This window comes from Fundulus heteroclitus, chromosome 15, assembly GCF_011125445.2.
Source record: "Fundulus heteroclitus isolate FHET01 chromosome 15, MU-UCD_Fhet_4.1, whole genome shotgun sequence".
NCBI classification, from domain to species: domain Eukaryota; kingdom Metazoa; phylum Chordata; class Actinopteri; order Cyprinodontiformes; family Fundulidae; genus Fundulus; species Fundulus heteroclitus.
The window spans coordinates 10,858,864-10,880,122 of record NC_046375.1 but is presented as its reverse complement, the minus strand read 5'-3'; the positions used below and the strand labels follow the sequence as shown (position 1 = coordinate 10,880,122).

At 40.8% G+C, this 21,259-nt stretch overlaps 1 protein-coding gene across 2 annotated transcripts; it reads left to right on the top strand.

Annotated features, from left to right (window-relative positions):
• The first annotated feature begins 1,334 nt into the window (after positions 1 to 1,334).
• Positions 1,335 to 21,246, top strand: esr1 (estrogen receptor 1). Of its 2 annotated transcripts, none has more exons than XM_021318905.2 (10): positions 1,335 to 2,188; positions 2,711 to 3,325; positions 4,258 to 4,484; positions 7,034 to 7,150; positions 7,458 to 7,636; positions 7,779 to 7,932; positions 13,516 to 13,654; positions 14,703 to 14,836; positions 16,851 to 17,034; positions 18,705 to 21,246. In XM_021318905.2, exons 2-10 carry the CDS (start codon positions 2,889 to 2,891, stop codon positions 18,994 to 18,996), a joined length of 1,863 nt encoding a protein of 620 aa, XP_021174580.2. In that variant the 5' UTR covers positions 1,335 to 2,188; positions 2,711 to 2,888; the 3' UTR covers positions 18,997 to 21,246. The 2 variants fall into 2 exon arrangements, with proteins under 2 accessions (XP_021174580.2, XP_012722716.2); XM_012867262.3 differs by having other exon boundaries at positions 2,900 to 3,325; positions 18,705 to 19,028.
• The last annotated feature ends 13 nt before the right edge of the window (positions 21,247 to 21,259 follow it).

Sequence of the window (21,259 nt, the reverse complement as noted above, 5' to 3'; positions counted from 1 at the left end):
ATCTGCTATTTTTATGTTTTTGCACCGTTTTCGTAGTCCGAGTTCAAGGATGGCGAAGCTACAGCTGGATAAGTAAAAATGTTCGATTGTTGTGGTACTAACCTGCACGATTCATTACACCATCTCCCAGCATACTACAAAAATGGCCAAATGGGTTGGAGTGGCATGGTGTGCGACCTGCAGGGTGTAGAGAGTGAAGTGCCTGATTTAGATTTAAAGAGACGGCACCAAAAACAGGTTGCTCTCAGACGAACTTTAGAAAAGCGGCAAAAGAGGGGATGTGAGGCAACAATAACAGGGAATTCAGGCCAAATCATTGCAGTCCTACTTCATATAGACCATAACTGAATGATTTGAATGTAAAAAAAAAAGGAAGGTATTAAAAAGCATAATATTCCCCTTTTAAACTTGTATACAGTTTATAAACACCAATATTACTAAGGTGTTTACAACAATTTGGGGAGGCTCAAGTAGTGTTCGTAAAATTTAGGATATGTTAATTTACAATTTCTGAATTAAATGCAGCCAGAAAGGGGGATACCACCTCAAGCATACTGCTTCCTCGTGTGACGTCGTTGGAACATGAAAAATAAACCAGTCAAGGTATCATGAAGAGGATTATGGACCTTCACAAGTGCTGTTCTTTCTTTCGTACAGCTTCCAAGTGGCTGAAGATTATACACCACTGTAAATGGCAAGGTCACATTTCCACCACCATTTCAGTAAGTACATAGAATGGTTCTATGTCCTAGACATAACATATGTCAGCCCAGGTACAAAGGCAAGAGACTTGTGAAGTTATTGTCTGAAACTGATAACAGAGTTTGATTATTCACTGCAAAATGAATCCTGTATCAGTGTGGTCTGAAGGGCCACTCCAAGACTAAGAAAACTACTTCAATACCAACATTAAAAAGCTAGATTTCAGTTTGCAAAGACCATTTGTTTTGGAAACCTGTCTTTTTGATCTGATGAAACTAAAATTTAAGTGTTTGGCTATGGTGACCATTGTTACATTTGGAGGAAAAGTGAAGCAGATAAGGAGACTGCAATGCACCCAGGGCTTCTTTATACTCTCATATTAAAGATTTTTTTTAAATTGCCCATTTAGAAAATAGAAAGGCTGGTTGGTTTATTTTATTCCCCCCGTTTTCAGTTTTTATACAGTTGGAATGATGCAAAACGATTTGTAATCATGTGCTTTTAACTTGTTTGGGTCTCTTTTGTTATCTTTCTGCAATCGTGTGCTCGTTGCAGTACAAAAGAGAAAAAGAGACGTGCTACAAAGTGTATGCAACTTAAGAATAATGACATTGGGATTTTTAGTTAAGTCTTCTCCAAAAAATGCTACTCAACTTGAGGATTTAAAAATAAAACAATATTTTGGAGTGGCCTTCATAAAGCTAAAGGGAAAATCTGCGAGCAGAGCTGAAAAGGTGTGTGGAACCAAGGTGGGCTACAACGTTGGCCCGATTTCACCCGTTCTGTCGGGAGGAATGGGCCAAAATCCTAAAAAACTGCAAAAGCTTGTTGAGGAATAACAACAAAGTTTGACTCAAGTCATCCAGTGTTAAAGGCAGTACTAAAAGGAAATGCAAGTTCACTCTTGGATTAGAAGAAAAAAAATTTAATTTGATCTTTTAGCAAATTTGAATAATTTGGATAATGCTCACTGACCTAAAGCAGGAAACTATGGGGTCTGATTTAATGTCAGACAGACATTTAAAAAAATAAAAAAGTAGTTTCTAGTTCGGAGCATAAACATCTGGTTTCACCTGAACACTATTAAACCCATACTCCTCCTTTTCAATTTAATTTGTTTTATTTCTTCTTAAATCTAAAAGGACACTTTTGTTTTGGTCTTTATATTCTCTCGTATAACCTACATTCTCTAAATCTAAATTCTGAAAAATACCCTTATATGGGACCGATTGTGTAATTATTGGCTGTCAGAACGAGATCTGACCTCCAGTTTTGTTTGCTGTGTTATGGTGACCTGGCTCTTAAACACACGCCGTTTATTGATTTGGCTGCATCTTTAATTTGTTTATCCTTTTTTAAACCTTTCCACTGTTCCCACTGAGTGCGGCGAGGCCACCTAAATGCCTGTGAGGCAGGCAGAGAGGAAGAGAAGGGGGAATTAGTCGCCGTTGCGCAGCATATCCCGAGGATGATTCATGTATAAAGGGTGAGTTGCATCTCGTGGTAGTTTCTGATTCTGTCCTTTTGAATTTTGTTTTTGTTTTTTTGTCTGCTCGTGTCGGATTTGCTCTGTGATTTAGCCGACAAGAGTGCGTTAGTTCTGTTATGATTTGGCAGCAAATAGACTCGCAGTGTGCTCGATATCAGCTAAATGAGGGGTGAATAGTCAGACACACGCGCACACCGCCACCACAGAGTTGCATTAAATCTAGGATTCCAGCTGTAAGGAATAAAAAAGCTTTTCAATGTGAGACAAAGGGGAATTAGAAACAGCCATGTTGGGGAGAGAAGACAAGGAAGTTGTTTGGGAATCATTATTTCTGTCATTCGCTCTTTTCCTCTCTCTCTCTCTCTCCCACTTGTGTTCCCTCACTCCCACACTTTAGTAGAGATCTATTAGAGGGGAAAAAATACTGTGAAAAATAAAGTGAGGTTGGGAGGAGTCTTTCTAGCAGTATTTTTTTTATTATTTTATTTATTTTTTGTTCCTTTTGGAGCTCGTGAGCAGAAGCGTATCCTCGGTCTGCCGAGGGATGAGCAGTCAGCGGTCCATCCAAGTTGTTTGACTTAGGAGTTATTGGAAAAGGGTGAGACCCAGAGAGAGGGAGAGCAGCGCCACGCTCTCCCACCCAGCAAACGGGAGAGCAAGTCTAAATCATGTTGCTTATCAGTGCTGCCGTGCTGTGATGTTGCTCAGGCAGAACCCGGTGCAGAGCAAGGAGGCGTTCGGACCGGCGCTCAGACCCAGGTTAAGCCCAGCCTCCTCAGAGCTGGAGACCCTCTCCCCGCCACGTCTCCCACCCTCACCCCGTGCCTCCCTCGGTGACATGTACCCTGAAGAGAGCCGGGGCTCTGGAGGGGTAGCTGCTGTGGACTTCCTGGAAGGGACGTACGACTATGCCACCCCCACCCCTGCCCCAACGCCTCTTTACAGCCACTCTACCACTGGCTACTACTCTGCTCCTCTGGACGCCCAGGGACCGCCGTCTGATGGCAGTCTTCATTCTCTGGGGAGTGGGCCGACCAGTCCTCTCGTGTTTGTGCCCACCAGCCCGAGGCTCAGCCTCTTTATGCACGCTCCGAGCCAACACTATCTGGAAACTGCCTCAACGCCGGTTTACAGGTATGGAAATTAAAATCTTTCCATGTGCGTCACCAAAGTAGGGAAATAAAGACGTTAATGTGTTAGTTTCATTATGTTTTTGTTTTTTGTTTTTGTTTTTTTGTGACTGGCACATGTTGCAGGGCTTTTATATCTGAGATTATGCACAAATTTGGAGAAAGTGAAGCAGATAAGGAGACTGCAATGCACCCAGGGCTTCTTTATACTCGCATATTAAAGATTTTTTTAAATTGCCCATTTAGAAAATAGAAAGGCTGGTTGGTTTATTTTTTTTCCCACCCATTTGCAGTTTTTAAACAGTTGGAATGATGCAAAGCGATTTCTAATGATGTGCTTTTAACTTGTTTGGGTGTCTCTTCTGTTATCTTTCTGCGATCGTGTGCTCGTTGCAGTACAAAAGAGAAAAAGAGACGTGCTACAAAGTGTATGCAACTTAAGAATAATGACATTGGGATTTTTAGTTGAGTCTTCTCCAAAAAAAATGCTATTTAAACAAACATGATTATTTAACCACACAGCTTTTTAATCATCTGCTTTCTACAAAACAGTGCCACTATCGCCATAGAAAGGATCAAGCTTTGTCCGGGGTTTCTAATTCCAGAGATTAGGGACTTTGTGAAGGACCTTGAGAGAGGAACAATATGTAAGAACAATAGAAGTACACAAGCAGAACGTTTCCTGATTTAGGTGGAAAACAGAAGCCTGGTCTTAGTCTCTGTCATTATTAAAGCCAGAGTTCAATTCAATCTTATATAGATTTTTTTTTTTTTTTAGACTTTGAATATACAAAATAACAATTTATATCTTACGTTATATTTTCTTCTTTGGTTTTATGCTGATAATGTACCGTTCTCCATAAAGTTTAATTAGCGTCACAATTTGTCTGGATGAGAACACCAAATCACCGCATTAAAATTCATGGCCTGTTGCAGATCCAGTCACCAGCCGGCCTCCAGAGAGGACCAGTGTGACACCCGTGACGAGGCATGCAGCGTGGGGGAGCTGGGCGCCGGATCCGGCGCTGGAGCCGCAGCCGGGGGATTTGAGATGGCCAAAGAGACGCGCTTCTGTGCTGTGTGCAGCGACTATGCCTCCGGGTACCACTACGGGGTGTGGTCCTGCGAGGGCTGCAAGGCCTTCTTCAAGAGGAGCATTCAGGGTAGGAAGACCGTCGGCTATGACACTATCGAGCTTAAATCGTGTGTTTTGTCGCGTCTGTCGTGGAGAACAGCAACATGAAAGAAGACATTGAAGCTCAGCTGTGAACTTCATAAATGATCTTGTCGTAAAAGGAACGGCAGTGTTATTTGTTTTAGAAAAAAATGCCTCTTCTTGTCGACCGGATAGATGAATGTCTTATCAGAGATATTCACATATAAGGGGAATATTTCTAACAGAACACAGGGACTGAGATTTAATGGGTTTTCTTTCCTGCTTCTTTCTATCTCTTGGCACTTATAAGTTCTGCGAAAAAGTATTTTCCCCTACAAAAATGGCTTTTCTTTTTCTTTTTTTTTTGTCACACTGAAAAGCGTTTCAGATCATTAAATGTTATTATGAGACAAAGATGACCAGAATAAATACAAAAACTAGTTTTCAAATGATTACTTTCTTTGTAAGTGCAAAGAAAGCCCACCAAACAAACAATGCTCTTTGTGAACATATCATTTGTTGAATCATGACTGAACGGTGATCAGCCACGTTATTTTGGTTTAATTTCGCCAGCCGCAGGTAGGCTTGATTACTGCCAGACCTGTAGAATGAATAAATGCCTTACCCGTTTGACAGCACGAAACGAGCTCAAATGTCTCAAAAAGCGGCGCGTGGTGCCCTGAGCTAAAGAAATTCAAGAACAGATGAAAAACAAAGTCGGTGGCAATTGTCTGGAAAGGGTTACAAAGCTATTTCCAAGGCTTTTGAACTCCAGCGAGCCACAGTGAGAGCCATTCACATCCACAAAGGGAGAAAACATGGGACAGTGGAAGGACTACCACAATTACTCCAAGAGTGCACCAGTGACTGATCCAGCAGCGACACCTAAAGCACCGCAGGTAGAAACTGGGCAAGAACTGCATCCATGGGAGAGTTATAAGGTATAAGATTTTCAAAATTATACTCTGTGGATTGAGGAGACAAAAGGGGAACGTTTTAGAAGATGTGTGTCCCGTTACATCTGGCCTAAAACTGACAGCATTTCAGAAAAAGAATAGCTTAAACATGTAGGTGGTAGTGTGATGGTCTGGGCCTGCTTGGCAGCTTCAGGGACCCGGGTGTGCTACCGTAACAGATGGACCCGTAAACTTAGAATCTGTAGCAGAAATCCCTGAAGGAGAACATCTGGACATCAACTTGTAACCTTCAGGACACTTTGGGGTAAGCAGGTCAAAATGAATGTTTTGTAGTGGTCTGGACTTTGACTAGGCCACTAAGTCAATGTGGAAACTAAGAGCGGCTCCAAAATTGTGGAACAATCCGCCAATGGATGTCAGGCAGGCCTCCTCTCTTAGTTCAAGACGCTTCTTAAAACACATGTTTGCTGAAGCCTTTTGCACATCCTGAGAGGTTGACTCTATTTTTGATATTTGAAATTTTTGATGATTTAAATTTTTTTAAATTTTACTGTTTTTAACTATCTTGTTTGTCTATTTTAACCAGTTCTGTTTTTATTTGTCTATTTTAATTTTACAATTATTTTCAGTTGGATAAGTACAGCACTTTGTCGTCCTTGTAAAGTGTTTAATAAATAAATATGGTATGGCGTGGATTTAAATACAATAGAAATGCTGTGTTCTAACTTCAAACAAGGCCATTCGTGCTGGAAAACCCTCCAACGTGGTTGTATTAAGAGTTCTGGAACAAATAATTAACCACAATTGCCCCACAGTGAAGACTCATATTGGAAATTATCCTAAGGGCTTCGCGGCAATTGCGAAAAGAAGCATTAGCTTTCAGCGGCAATTACTTTTCACACTGTGCCCGTTTTTAAGCGGCTTACATTGGTACGCATCGAATTACACACAATGTTTTTTTTTTGTGAAGGTAAAATTGTTTAATTTTTAAATAGTTTGCATAGATTTTAATTTAATTAACATAATACATAATACATTGTAACTCCTCAAACTAGACAATCAATTATTAATTAAAATGCTTTTGCTGAGAAAATGTTTGCAATATATTTAATAAGGAGTTAAATGAGGGTTAGCTTTACTGTGTGACTAATTAAGTAGGCTCATTGCACCAAGTAAAGTGCTTATAAGCTGGAATGAAACAAAAAAAAAAGCAGACAAAAGTTTGATCGGTGCCACTTCACAGATAACAAGGGAAGTTACATCGGAGACTTAAGACATCCTTTTGTTTCCCCACTGCTGTAAAAATGTGGTCAACTTCATTAATGAGCTATTGACCACATTTTTCCAGCCTCGGCGTATCGACGGCTCAGTGTGCTCAGAGACGCTTCGTCTACTCGGTGCCTTAGTTCAGGAGTTGAAGCTGAGGCTTATTGATGGAAAAATCTTACAACGAAGGACTGATCATACAGAAACCAATAGTCTCCATGGCAATGGCGAAGCCAAGATGCCATGTTTTAATCTCCTCCAGCCGAGATTCATTTAGGATAGGGAATGGAGTGTTCCTGGCTGCTAAATAGCTCAATTCTGGATGGAAAATTAGACTTATAGCCTAAGAGTAATAGACTTTCTTCCATTTCAGGTCACAATGACTATATGTGCCCAGCGACAAATCAGTGTACTATTGACAGGAACAGGAGGAAGAGCTGCCAGGCTTGCCGTCTTAGGAAGTGCTATGAAGTTGGAATGATGAAAGGAGGTGAGTAGATTCCTGTTTTTCTTTTAGTGCTTATGATCTATTTTTTTTTTTACAACATAGAGGTTAAGCTTAATATTCTTCCTTTAGAAATAACACATTTTCAATGATCAATCCTTTGCAAATCATCCTGGTCAAAATGAGAGAGTGTTGTTAGACCCAGATAAGCATGAACTTTACCAAGACCTTGAGATTTCAGTCAAACCAGAGATCACATGTGGTGAGAACAGCTCTGTTGATTTATATGCAGAGGTCTTTGTGTGTGTATGTGCGTTGTGTTTTTATGCTTCGAGTCTGCTGTGTGCTTAAGGTGTGCGCAAAGAGCGCGGTCGCGTTCTGCGGCGCGACAAACGACGGACGGCCATCAGTGACAGAGAAAAGGCCGTCAAAGGCCTGGAGCCCAAAACGTCACCCCATCAGGACAAGAGGAGACGCGGCAGCGCCCTCGGAGGGGAAAGATCTTCAGTGGCCAGCCTGCCATCTGAGCAGGTGCTCGTTATTGTGTGGAAAATAGAAAAAATACAACACACAAAAAAACACAATACTTTTATTAGAGACTAATTTTTTATTTATTTTTTTCAAAATTATTAGTAATTTTTATCTCAGCCTACTGTGACGTGTATGTTTCCAGGTTCTGCTCCTCCTCCAGGGCGCTGAACCGCCGATACTGTGTTCCCGTCAAAAACTGAGCCGACCCTACACCGAGGTCACCATGATGACCCTGCTCACCAGCATGGCCGACAAGGAGCTGGTCCACATGATCGCCTGGGCAAAGAAGCTCCCAGGTTGGAGTTTTAAAAGACATTTCTAAATGTGTGCTTTAATATTATTATTATTTATTCATTATTATTTTATTTAAAAAAACATTTGTTTAATCTACTTAACGGTATACTATGCAACCGGGGTTGATTTTCCAGCGAGGCTCCCCCCAGAGAGCGAAAATAAAAGTGCACTGTCGTAAAGATGCTCAGCTGTTCTGGTTTCTCCGTCAAGCCAGGCGCGGTTGTTTTGAGCTTAGCAGACAGGCGAACGCAACGAAAAGTGGAAAAAACGGCAGTACAAACAATGACTAACACAGTGAGAGTATGAACATCAAGCTTCCCGCAGCGCTATCTTGGCGAGGTGGCCGCCTCACCAAACTCACACTACCGCCTCGCCAACATTCAAAAAAATAAAAAAATAAAAAAAAAATAATAATAATAATAATAATAAAAAAACTCGATATGCTTGCATGTTTATTTGACGTTAACACGCGGTTCTTTGTTGTTGCTTTCGCGCGTGTATATAGTGAATGGCAGGGCAAAAACACATGGAGTTCTCGCCGTAAAGCAAGACCGACTCTCGCGGTCTTGCATGAGACTTCTGAGCCTGTGTGTGCGGGCCGAGGGCTCCTGCAATTTCAAGTGCGGTATTTCCCCCACAGACCACCAGGGCGGCCGAGAAAACCTTTGTTCAACCTGAAATGACTAATTTAATCATCCAAAACGGTATGGAACACATTAATTAACTGAAAAATGTTGCATAGTATGCCTTTAAGATTTTGTTAAATAGTTCCAGGTCTTGCTTTGCAAGCATCTAATTTCAAAGAGTCAATAAGCTTTGATTACCTGCAGGGACTTTTTTTAAAGAGTTATCATGAAGTTGTTGAGCATAGGTTAAACAGAGCCTAAGAGCAGGGGCTCCCAAAGTAGTGGCCGTTAGATGTTTTGATGCTGATGTGCCAAAAAGATTTAACATTTACTTAAACATTTACATTCCTATTTCCTTTTTTGTATATTTTTTGGTATTCTTTTGATCCATTGTAGATATGAAGATTCACTGTATATAACTGAATGCACCTTCCCTACTCTGCACCTTCTTGTATGAGCCGATGTGACGAGTGAATTTCTCCATTGTGAGATCAATAAAGACTATCTTATCTTATCTTATTTGTGAAATCAATATCAAAGTATAACTTTCCAAGAGACTTTATATTCCTTATTTTAATGCACGAGGAAGGCTTTTTATTCTCATAATCCCCCCCCCCCCCCCAAAAGAAAAAGAGAAATCCCACTCGCCAAAACTGAGTCGCCATTCTCTTGCAGCGTTTACCTCTCTATGTAATTTCACAGTAAATATCTTCAGCAACTCGTACAACCCATGTTGTACTGCAGGAATGATTATTCTCAGTTATATGCAACTTCAGCGCATAGAGCTTTAAGATTAATAAAAACGGAGAGATCTGAAAGCCTCAAATTTGTCTCTAGATATTCACATCAATCTAAAAAAAACATTGTTTTGCTGTGTTTTTGGGAGATAAAAAGTCTAGTTGCAAATAATTCAAACTGCTTCGTCATCATGCCCTTTTTTAATAGGGCTGTCACAGTTTTAGGATTCAGCATGTGGTAATTTGGGTCAAGGTGTTTGTTATTTTGTTGGTTGGAAGTTGAACGTTTGGGAGCCATTATAATAATGCCTTCTGGTTCTGAGTGCTGCTGGTCAAACAGCACATCAGAGCAATGCAGCATATTTTCAAACGAATGCATCTAATCATGCCGTTTGGATGTTTTTGCGTTCACTGGTTCAAGTCGAAAAAAAACTAAGTCTGCAAATGTTGGGCAACAGGTTGACGCTTCATTAAAGCTGCAGTCGGGATTACATTTTGGTGAAAACTGGGCGCGCAGATTTTGATTTATTGAGGATTTGCTCTAATCGAAATTACGCATTCATGCTGAAAAATCTAGATAATTACACACCGGTGTTGAATAAATGTAGCAAGTGTTGCTTGCTAGTCACATCCTTTGGTGGATTTTTGGCTTGATGTTGACACTTCACTGAATGCTCAAGCACCAGTGGCAGTGATGCAGCCTCGCAGCATGATGCTACCGCCACCGTACTTTACAGTTATGTTTAAAAGCCTCCCTGTGACTCCTATACTTGCTGTCATGGTGGCCCAAACAGCTCCAGCTTTTCTTTTGTCTGATCATAAATATTGTGTCAATAAAGTTTATGAATTAACTGGGATGGCACACTGCAGAAACGGAGCTAAAAATAGGTAAAATGTTCCTAAAGTTAGTGTATTTGTCCTTGAATTGAGCAGGTAAATAAGATTATTTGCCAATGGAACGAGTATTTTTACCCCTAAAATAAGATGATTAGACACCCTGCACTTGAAATAAGATGATGGAGATGAGTTGTTCCTATTTTAAGTGCAAAAATCTTATTCCATTGGCAAATCATCTTATTTACCTGCTCAAATCAAGGACAAATACACTAACTTTTGGAACATTTTACTTATTTTAAGTTCCGTTTTTGCAGTGCAGCTCCTAATTTCAGTGAAGCCAGAAGGCAGCTGTATGTAAGTCTACAGGTGTGTTTGTCTGATAGTTTTACAACCCTTACATATCTCCTAAACCTTCAGCATCGTGCGCCGAAGCTCTACTCGACAAAGCTCCGCGTCTCTGACTTCTTAGGCAACGGCAGGGAAATGGCAGACCTGTAAAGCAAAAGCACACACGGGCGCCCAAAGATACACACGAATGCAGAGCCATTAAGGTGATGGTAATCACAGTCATCACCTTTGAGAGGATTGTTTGGTCAATCTGCCGGCACCCCTTCGAGCTTAAACGCAGCAGGTGTGTGACTGTAAAATACACGCCTGCTCACATTCATCTGGCAGGAAGGGCGAATCCTTATTTGAGGCATTACGGCCCTCCGGCGTCACTAAAAGCCTAAAGACACACAGCTTTTAATTACCAGGAGTCCCAAACCGGGTGCAGAGGAGGGCAATTGGAGTAGGCTGACTGCAATTACATGTAAATTCAGACAGCTGAGAGCCAGCGATAAGCTTTCTTTTGAGTTGGAGCCGTTTAGATTGGCAGTTACTCCTCTAAAACAAGATTGTGTGTGTTGTTTTTTTTTTTTTGTTTTTCTAATAGGCGGCCGGGATAAAGGTGAAAAGAAAACATTACCGTTACACAAGACATTCAGGAGCATCTCCATGTATTAAAGGCCTATACCCTTATGTCAGTAATCCAATTTAAAAAGGGAAAGTAATAAATAAACACAAAACTTATACCAGAAATGTGTGTATCTATCTATCTATCTATCTATCTATCTATCTATCTATCTATCTATCTATCTATCTATCTATCTATCTATCTATCTATCTATCTATCTATCTATCTATCTATCTATCTATCTACACATCAGTAAATATTGGTTATTCGGATACAAAAGCAACATTAATATATTAATATAGATTTTGGGCAAAATGTTCAAATCTGTGCATCTCTCTTACTTTTTAATGTTAAATATTAATAATAATTGAACTTTACTGATCTCACAATGGAGAAATTCACTTCTGCATTTATCTATCTATCTATCTATCTATATATATATATTATTTTTTTTTTTTATATATATTTTTTCTCACTCTTTTCAGTGATTTCTATTTTCTAAATGGCAGAATTTAAAAAAAAAATTCAACAGGATTGCAGTACCATCAAACAGTTTGTGAAAGGCCAGATGATGCTGTGAGCTTCTGAGGTTAATTCACAACATTTGATTTAACCGGAAGGCCATCTGTGGATTTGTCACATCCATACGTTTCCTCTCCATTATTTTTATCGCATTTGGTGGAATGCTAAGACACAATACCTATAACCGTTTCTGGTTTGTAAGTTGTGTTGCTTGCAAACACCTCTTCCAAACAGCAGATTTTCTATGGGGCTGAGATCAGGTGTTTGTGATGGTTACTCCACAATGTTGGCTCTGTTGTCCTCAGGCCACTTTGTTGCTAATTTGGGTTATTGTCTACTTAGTAGACCAATTTATGCTCAATCTTTTGACGCTGGGTGATTTATTGGAATGTTGCCTCAACATTTCTAAATAAAAGCCTGTCCTCATGATGCCATCTATTCAGTGCAGAATATGATGCTGCTACTGCCCCCACTCCACAGGCAGGACCGTGTTTTCAGGTTTCCTGGTTCCTCCCGTTTTCTTCTAAATGTAATGGTGGTCATCACGGCCAAATTCTTCGTCTTGGTTTTATCTGACAATCAAGTGTTGGTTGTCCCTAAATGGGTGTGTTTGCAAACTTTAATCTGACTTTAGGGATGGACGATATATTGGTATCGGTCCACGTTAGTCATCTTTTAACATATGGGTGTCTTTCCGATAAGTAAAACTGGGCCAATGTTTATTTTCATCTCGTTGCCCTTTGTGCCGGTGCTTCGGGTAGGGATGGGGTTGGTCGCACTGCAAAAAGAGAACTGAAAATAAGTAAAATTTTCTTGAAATTAATGTATTGCTCCTTGATCTGAGCAGGTAAATAAGAATATCTGGCAATGGAATGAGTAGTTTTACCCCTAAAATAAGATAATTAGATATACTGCACTTGAAGATGATGGCAATGAATAGTTCCTATTTTAAGCATAAAAATCTTATTCCATTGGCAAATAACCTTATTTACCTGCTAAAATCAAAGAAAAATACTCTCATTTCAAGAAATATTTTCTTATTTTTAGTTAAATTTTTCCAGTGCATGTGTTTTTTATTTTATATTTTTTTGGGGTGGGGGTTGGCCATGTCACAGTGACAGTAAAGCATTGCAGCCAAGATTGTGGAGTTTAAAAAAATATCTATCTATCTATCTATCTATCTATCTATCTATCTATCTATCTATCTATCTATCTATCTATCTATCTATCTATCTATCTATCTATCTATCTATCTATCTATCTATCTATCTATCTATCTATCTATCTATCTATCTATCTATCTATCTATCTATCTATCTATCTATCTATCTATCTATCTATCTATCTATCTATCTATCTATCTATCTATCTATGCACACATCAGTAAATATTGGTTATTCGGATACAAAAGCAACGTTAATATCGATTTTGGCCAAAGTTTTCAAATCTGTGCATCTCTATCTTACTTTTTAATGTTGAATAATAATAATAATAATTGAACTTTATTGATCTCACAATGGAGAAATTCACTTCTGCATTTTAACCCATCCCCTTGGGGAGCAGAGGGCGCCCAGTGAGTAATCTGGGGTTAAGGGTCTTGCTCAGGGACCCAGAGTGCAGGCGCTGGGGATAGAACCAGGTACTTGCATCCTTCTCAGAGCACAAGTGCACTGCTCTAACCACTAGGTCCTTGGTGACTAGTTGGTACAGGACTTATTTCAGACTTCCTTCAGACTTGTGGAGGTCCACAGTTATTTTGCTGATGGGTGATTTTCTTCTGGCCTTCCCACAACGTCTCACATGTAAGCAGCGCGTTTGAGGTGTTGTCTTAAAATATGTGCAAAGGTGTGTCTTAGTTTATCTATCTGTGTGATAATGATATTCTAAGATGCACTTTTTGCTTTCCAGGTTTTCTGCAACTCGCCCTCCACGACCAGGTCCTCCTGCTGGAGAGTTCATGGCTGGAGGTGCTGATGATCGGGCTAATCTGGAGGTCTATCCACTGCCCTGGAAAGCTCATCTTCGCACAGGACCTGATACTGGACAGGTGGATGTCATTATTATCCAACGTTACATTAACGGGTGTACCACAGGATTTGCTATTTGTTCCTGTTTTTTTTTTTTTTTTAGCTCTCCACATTTATAGCTCCGCATTTCTTCCAGTTTTCATCTCAGACACATTTGAAGAGTGACACATCAGCATTGTAGATTTTCCATTTCGCACCTCGCCAGCTTTGCGCCATCCCAACACATCTGTCGCAGAGTGAAAGACTAATTACCTGCTCCCCCGTGGCGAGGAGAGCAGCCTCTCCCTAACCTGAAATAACCCTCCTAATCATTACGGGGACTGAGCTGGGGAGCCCAGGCCTCAGATTTTAATCAAAGCCTTCAATGCAAAGAATGATGGGAAACGAAGAACAGTGGCGAGACAAGAAAAGGAGCAAAGGAGAGGGATCTCAACGAGGGACAGAGACGACTAGAAAATAGAGATGCAGGGAGACATAAGGGTGTTTTCTGCTTTGCAGGCACAGCTTGTTCCCTCCATTTCCCCACATGTTCGGTGTAAACAGGCTGGTCTGACCACAGTGTCTACCTTTGGAAAGAGGAGAGAGAGGGAGGAGACAGTAAGAGGGCTGGGGAGGGGGGGGGGGGGGGGCAGACAGAGCTTTTACCCTCTGATGGCTCCATCTGATTCAAAAGTGTATTATGGCGTATTATCTCTAAAACCCGGTCCCTGAATGAGTGTCCTGGCCAATTGGACATGATGACTAAAATGCCGTGGGGTCGGGGCTGACACATTCCCCTGCCTTTGTGCCATTCAAGTTTATCTCACACCGAAGCAACTGGATATTATCTGTCTTTCCCTTCACTTTTCAGCCATGCTGATAAATGGAGCATTGCAGTGATTCAGTGCATTAGCTCTTAATCTCGCCACTCTTTGGATAGTTTCACGGCGATAAAATGCCTCAGATTTCCTTTTTTTTCTTACTTCTTCTTTTGATTACGCTCCAAAGATCTCTGTTTCTGTTACGTCGTCAGTGATTCTTCTGCTTCATCCCACTTTCGTTGTATTCATGGTCAATTCTGCGTTCTAGGAACGAAGGGGACTGCGTCGAAGGCATGACGGAGATCTTCGACATGCTGCTGGCCACCGCTTCCCGCTTCCGCATGCTCAAACTCAAACCTGAGGAATTTGTCTGCCTTAAAGCTATTATCCTGCTCAACTCTGGTAAGACGAAGAGTTTTTAATGTGGAGGTGGAGAGATGGACAGATGACAGATGGACAGATGACAGATGGACAGATGACAGATGGACAGATGACAGATGGACAGATGGGCAGATGACAGATGGACAGATGACAGATGGGCAGATGACAGATGGACAGATGACAGATGGGCAGATGACAGATGGACAGATGACAGATGGACAGATGACAGATGGACAGATGACAGATGACAGGGTTCATTCACATTCTGGAGGAGAACAGAAGATTAATTAAGTGTTTTACAGGTCTGGAATTCCTTCACCTTGATCCTAATCTCTTATCTAAAGGGTCTATACATCCATCCATCATTTATTCTATCCGTTCATCCATCCATCCATCCATCCATCCATCCAACCATCCATCCATCATTTATTCTATCTGTTCATCCATCCATCCATCCATCCATCCATCCATCCATCCATCCATCCATCCAACCATCCATCCATCATTTATTCTATCTGTTCATCCATCCATCCATCCATCCATCCATCCATCCATCCATCCATCCATCCATCCATCCATCCAACATCCATCCATGTATTCATCTATCCTTTTGTCCATCCATCCGTCCATCCGTTTATCCATACATCCATCATCCATCTTTTTCCCCTCCATCCATCTGTCCTCCCATCCATCCATCCATCCATCCATCCATCCATCCATCCATCTGTTTTGTCCGTCCATCCATCTATCCCTCATCCATCTATTAATTTATTCATCCATCCATCCATCCATCTTTCTTACTTCCATCCATCTGTCCTCCCATCCATCCATCCATCCATCCATCCATCCATTCATTTGTTCCGTCCATCCATCCATCCATCCATCCATCCATCCATTTGTTTTGTCCGTCCATCCATCTATCCCTCATCCATCTATTAATTTATCCATCCATCCATCCATCCATCCATCTTTCTTACTTCCATCCATCTGTCCTCCCATCCATCCATCCATCCATCCATCCATCCATTCATTTGTTCCGTCCGTCCATCCATCCATCCATCCATCCATCCATCCATCCATTCATTCATTCATTCATTCATTCATTCATTCATTCATTCATCCATCCATCCATCCATCCTCTTCCTTCCACCAATCTATTAATTTATCAATTCCTCCATCTGTCCATCCATTCATTCCCTCCGTCTAACATCCATCCATCCATCCATCCATCCATCCATCCATCCATCCATCCATCCATCCATCGCCTTTGCCTGTCCGTCCATCTGTCCATCCATGTATCAGTAATGAGGTTTTATATTTGTATTTGTAGAAAATGTCTACTACAGGACTGGGAACTGTCATAATCCCAATGTGGAACATTTTTAAATTTTGACACAGGAACCTGTAGCAATTCGCAAAAAAAAAACGACACCAAAACCGTTGCATTAATAATCCTGGCAGTATGTATCAGACACATGTCACCAGTCATAAACACAAGCCTCCAAGTTTCCCAGTTTTGTTTGCATGCACACCATGACACTGGTGTTCGTTTCTACTGCTGAGGGTAAATATTGAGCAGTGTCGAAGCTACACCCACAGAGGTGTAAGCACTGAGAGCAGCAACAGACACATTAGGCGAACAGTGTGTTCTGGAAAGACCTGTATCGTCAATATGCCCGATAACTGTTGCCTTGACGACATGAAACAGCACGGGGGGAGGGGGGGGGGTGTATTTGTTGAGATATTCTATATGCGAACCAAAGAAGTCGGAAATACCTGGAGGATGAGACGGAGAGCTCAGCTGCTGGTTCATGATGAACTTTTGATTGATTCATGATTAAAATGCTTCAGTGCAAATGAATCTCCCCATTTACATCCATGACTCACCTTTATTACCTCCCAGTCAGAGCAAACTGCAGTTGGCATTTTGCCGTTTAAATTAATCTGAAGCAAGCAGAAATGAACTTTGCAGGTCATTCATCCGGAGCATCTCTCCGTTCGTCAGAGATGCAGTAAACTGATTCTCTTTCATCAGGCGCCTTTTCTTTCTGCACCGGCACAATGGAGCCCCTTCACGACAGCGTGGCCGTACAGAACATGCTGGACACCATCACCGACGCTCTCATACATCATATCAGCCAATCAGGATTCTCGGTTCAGCAGCAGGCGAGACGGCAGGCCCAGCTGCTGCTACTGCTCTCCCACATCCGACACATGAGGTAAAACCGGACTGGACGTGCCCCAGGGGAGCTATTGGGTTCCTCTTACGTCTACGTTTGACTAGGGCTTTATTGTCACTAACTCTATAAACTCTATACTAGATGAAACAGAACAAAATTGTGTGGCTTCAGAAAAGCTCAAACAGAATCTACAGAGTCCATACTTTCAGCACACAATTTCAGTTTCAATTGATGCTAATTTTTTAATAATTATAAATGTTGCTGGTATTTAATAGTCATGTAATATGCTTATAAAAAGACTAAAAACCAATTGATCATGATAAAATAAAGTTATATACACCCAGCCTCCATATTGATAGTGTTTTGATGCTCCTTTTTGATGCTAGACAGAATCCAGTGCCAGCTGAGAGGAGCAGATATAAACAGGTGTGGCGCCATCTAGTGGCAGTATTGCAGAACTATCATAACGCCGGTTTGCTTAAATAATATATCACTTGTAAATAATGCCGGAACGAGCCTAATCCTTTGAAATGCCTCGCAGTAAAGCGGCAGCTCGGCCTGATCGAAGACCACCTGTAATTAACCAATCAGCTACTTTAAGAGCCTCATATCAGAACATTTACTCACGTCAGTCAACTCTGCGGTCGCATCTGAGCGATCGACAGGTTTAGCGTCTGCTTCAGTGAACACCAACGTTCATACTGTATTCCCAGCGCTATTACAGCCTTTTCCCTCTTGGAATAATATATTTTTTGCGTTTTCTTTTCACTGGATCTTGGCCGGCCTTTGTTGGGAGATGCTAATAGCTGTTAGCCGCTATCTTGTTTTATCCCCTGCGGCACATGTGCAACAAATAGAGCAAAACCAAAGCATAAAAAAAAAAAACTCCAAAAAACAACTTTTTAATCTTTCATAAAAACTTTGTTGAAGGCACGGGTTTTTCAATGTTTTCTTTCGCCTAGAAATACCAATAGGAAGTGATCTTCTTTGCTCCAAACTTAGATTCCAGTTTTGTGTGAAAAGCAGATGTTTCTGCATCCACTTGCACAATATTATTGTTTTATACAAATCATAAAAAACACCAGTTTGTGTAAAGATTTGCATAAATTACAAAGTCGCTCTGCAGCTTCTGCTGCAATAGTTTTGGGGGGTTTTGAGCACCTCAAAGCACCAGTTGTTTTCATACTTTAGGCCCCTGCATTCATCCCGAGTCGAGCTGCTGAAAGCTTGAATCTGCAGTCACGAAAAATTGCTAATTATATGCCAAATCAATAATGATATTTGAGAAGCTTCGTATTTAATAATGGCTATAAATAAAACACATTAATTAATTAATTAATTTTTTTGTTGGCAAGAAAAGTAAATGGTACATTACATTCACGCCATCCCCAAGAATAACCTAAAATAAGTTTTTAACTGATTGAAATGACAAAATAAAGAGAATGTATTTTGCACTTTATAAGTGCAAGATTCTAAGCATAGGATTTTCAGAGTTTAATCAAAAATGTTTTTGGTATTTTGATTCAACTTTTAATATCAAAGGTAAGAATTTTTTTTTCTAATACATGTAAAAGTTTATAGCGAGAAACCGGTGTAAATGCAAATCTCTAGACCTGTCAGGATGCTTCATGAGATCTAAAGCTTTGACTTTATGACTGATGTGCGTGACTTTAAGCATCATTTCGTCCGTTTTCTCACCACTTGTGTAGCAACAAAGGCATGGAGCACCTCTACAGCATGAAATGCAAGAACAAAGTGCCTCTGTACGACCTGCTGCTGGAGATGCTTGACGCTCACCGCCACCACCCAGTCAAACCGTCTCAGGACGGAAAAAGCCCCCCCTCCACCAGCAGCTTCGGCGCCGGCTGTGAAGGCGGCTCCTCCTCGGCGGGTTCCAGCTCAGGACCCCGAGGCAGCGGCGACAACCTGATGAGAATCCCCTCGGCTCCAGGCGTCCTGCAGTACGGAGGGTCCCGCTCGGACTGTGCCCAGGTCCTGTGAGTCGGAGGCCTGAACGTCATTTTTATGAATGACACATGCAGTTTTAAAAAAAAAAAAAAAACGATAGCGGAAGGTTATATTTACAGTGATTTTATCAGAAAGTAATTTATAAACGAGAATGTAATTTTATAGCTAATGGGGGAGACGTTTCCCTCCTTTAAATTGCACCTTCTCAGCACGATCTGAGCCTCGGTTCGGTTTGTTTCGTCCGCTGAGTTTCGTCTTTTCTGCGTCGCTTTTTATCGCCAGCGGCAGAGAAGCTGTTCTGCCGTGGCATGCGGTGATCTGAAAGGATGAGCAGCTAATTTTTTTTGTGTATTCATCATCTTGACCAAAGTGCACTTCTTCTGACCGAAGTACGAACGGGCATTATCTTTACTTTTGAAGATAAAAACACCAGGTATTGAGCAAAGCATCGGTGCACCATCAATTTCATTTTAGAGGGAGCTTTGTAGCTCAAACGGCTCAAAGGAAGCAGATCAATCAATCCAGCCCACGCTGATTACAGGCTAAAGGAAGCCTAGCTTGAAAGCTGAGAAACCGGCATCCGCTGCTGTCTTTGTACAGGAGGGCTTTCCTATGCTTGCTTGCAACAATTTTCTCTGAATTTTATGTGCTAAATGTTTCTTTTTTGTGCGTGTGAACTTGTGTCTAAAGATGTGTTTTCAGCACTGAGACTGTAACAGAACGATGGGGGGGGAGCGGAGATCAGTCTTGATTCAGTTCAACATTTCACCCACAATCTGTTGCTCTTTATCGATTTCTTCAGTGAAAGCATGCAGACTTTGGCTGGATTTACTCATCTACGGATTTAAGTACAATTGCTCATAAGTAGCGGGTTAATTTCTGACTTCTAAATTTTAACGTTGTGCTTCGTTTTATTTTGCAATTTAAAAAAAAAAGAAGTTTGCAAATGAGCTTTTCTAGTCCGGTCAGCTTAGGCAGATAGTTTGGTGGGTCTGGTTGCTGGCGGTGTTAGATGCAGATTCTTGGCACAAACGTAGGAAAATTAGTTTTTCCTTCTGTTGGACAATTGGTTTTATTGAACTAATAGCACAAGATGCCACATCTAGTGGTTCAGGCTGTGAAAATTATAAAGAGAGAGAAAAAAAAATGGGTGGAGGGAACTGTTCAAGACTGCAGTTAGATCAATACGCCGCAATTATCTGCAACAAAAACCCATTTTTTTGTTCCAAATCAATTTTTTTTGGCTTCTTGAACAACTGGTTTTCAATATTTTCATCAAAAAAAAAAAAGTGTTCCCACTTTGTGGATCTAACAAGTTTTCTGGAACATTCAGCTAAACTAACGTGTAAATAATTTGCAGACGGTTACTGTGGTCTTATTGCTTCACAGCTTATGCAAACACCAAGTATCACCGTTAAACTATGGAAGCGCTGTCCTCCCATCTCCGTTGGTAGATTTGATTTCTGCCATGACAACAGATTACTCTTGATCTTCACCCTGAGTTAGCCTGTAGATCAAATTGTAAACCCATTCGGTCTTTACCAACACAATCTGCGCTTATCTGGTTGACTATTGTAATTTGTTACTTTAAACTGATCTCGGAGCAGATTTAGCCGTCTTAAGTAATGCCTATGGGTAAATACCTGGAAAGTAGAGCAATGCTCTGTTAATGGTGATTTTTTTTTTTTTTTTTTTTTTTTTAAACAAACCTTACATTTACTTTTTCCCCGGAGGTGACAGTGGGGTTTTGGTGGTATCCCACCTCAGCAGCCGACAATCAGATATTTTTCCAGGAAACGCTGGGTGTGCTCCAGCTTCTCACACAGCCACCCTCATATTGCTTCCTCACAAACAAGTGCAGAGTTGAGACCTGATAGTATTTTGCAATATTTGAATAGCAAAGGGATTTTTGTGCATTTGTGAGTCATTTTATCATTCTTTAGGACTTAATTTTACGGCTAGCCATCAGTTTTTGCTTATGATTAACATTTTGTAAAGACCAGTTATCCTAGCTGTTGGCTTGTAATTACTTTTTTAAGCTAGAGTTTAATAACAAAGTAAAAAACTTTTTTTTTTTTTACATCTATAAATTTCAGGAAATATATTGGAACTGATCTGAAAGTCTGATTTAGGTCTCACAACACAAATGTGTGGGAACTATTCAAAAAGGATTAGAAGACTGAATTTAGCCACTTGAGCTGAATTAGAGAGTAAATCCAGCCAAACCGGACATCATTATCTCATGTTTACTGTGCGTGTAAATAAAGGCTGACATTGGGGAAACATCTGGTCATTT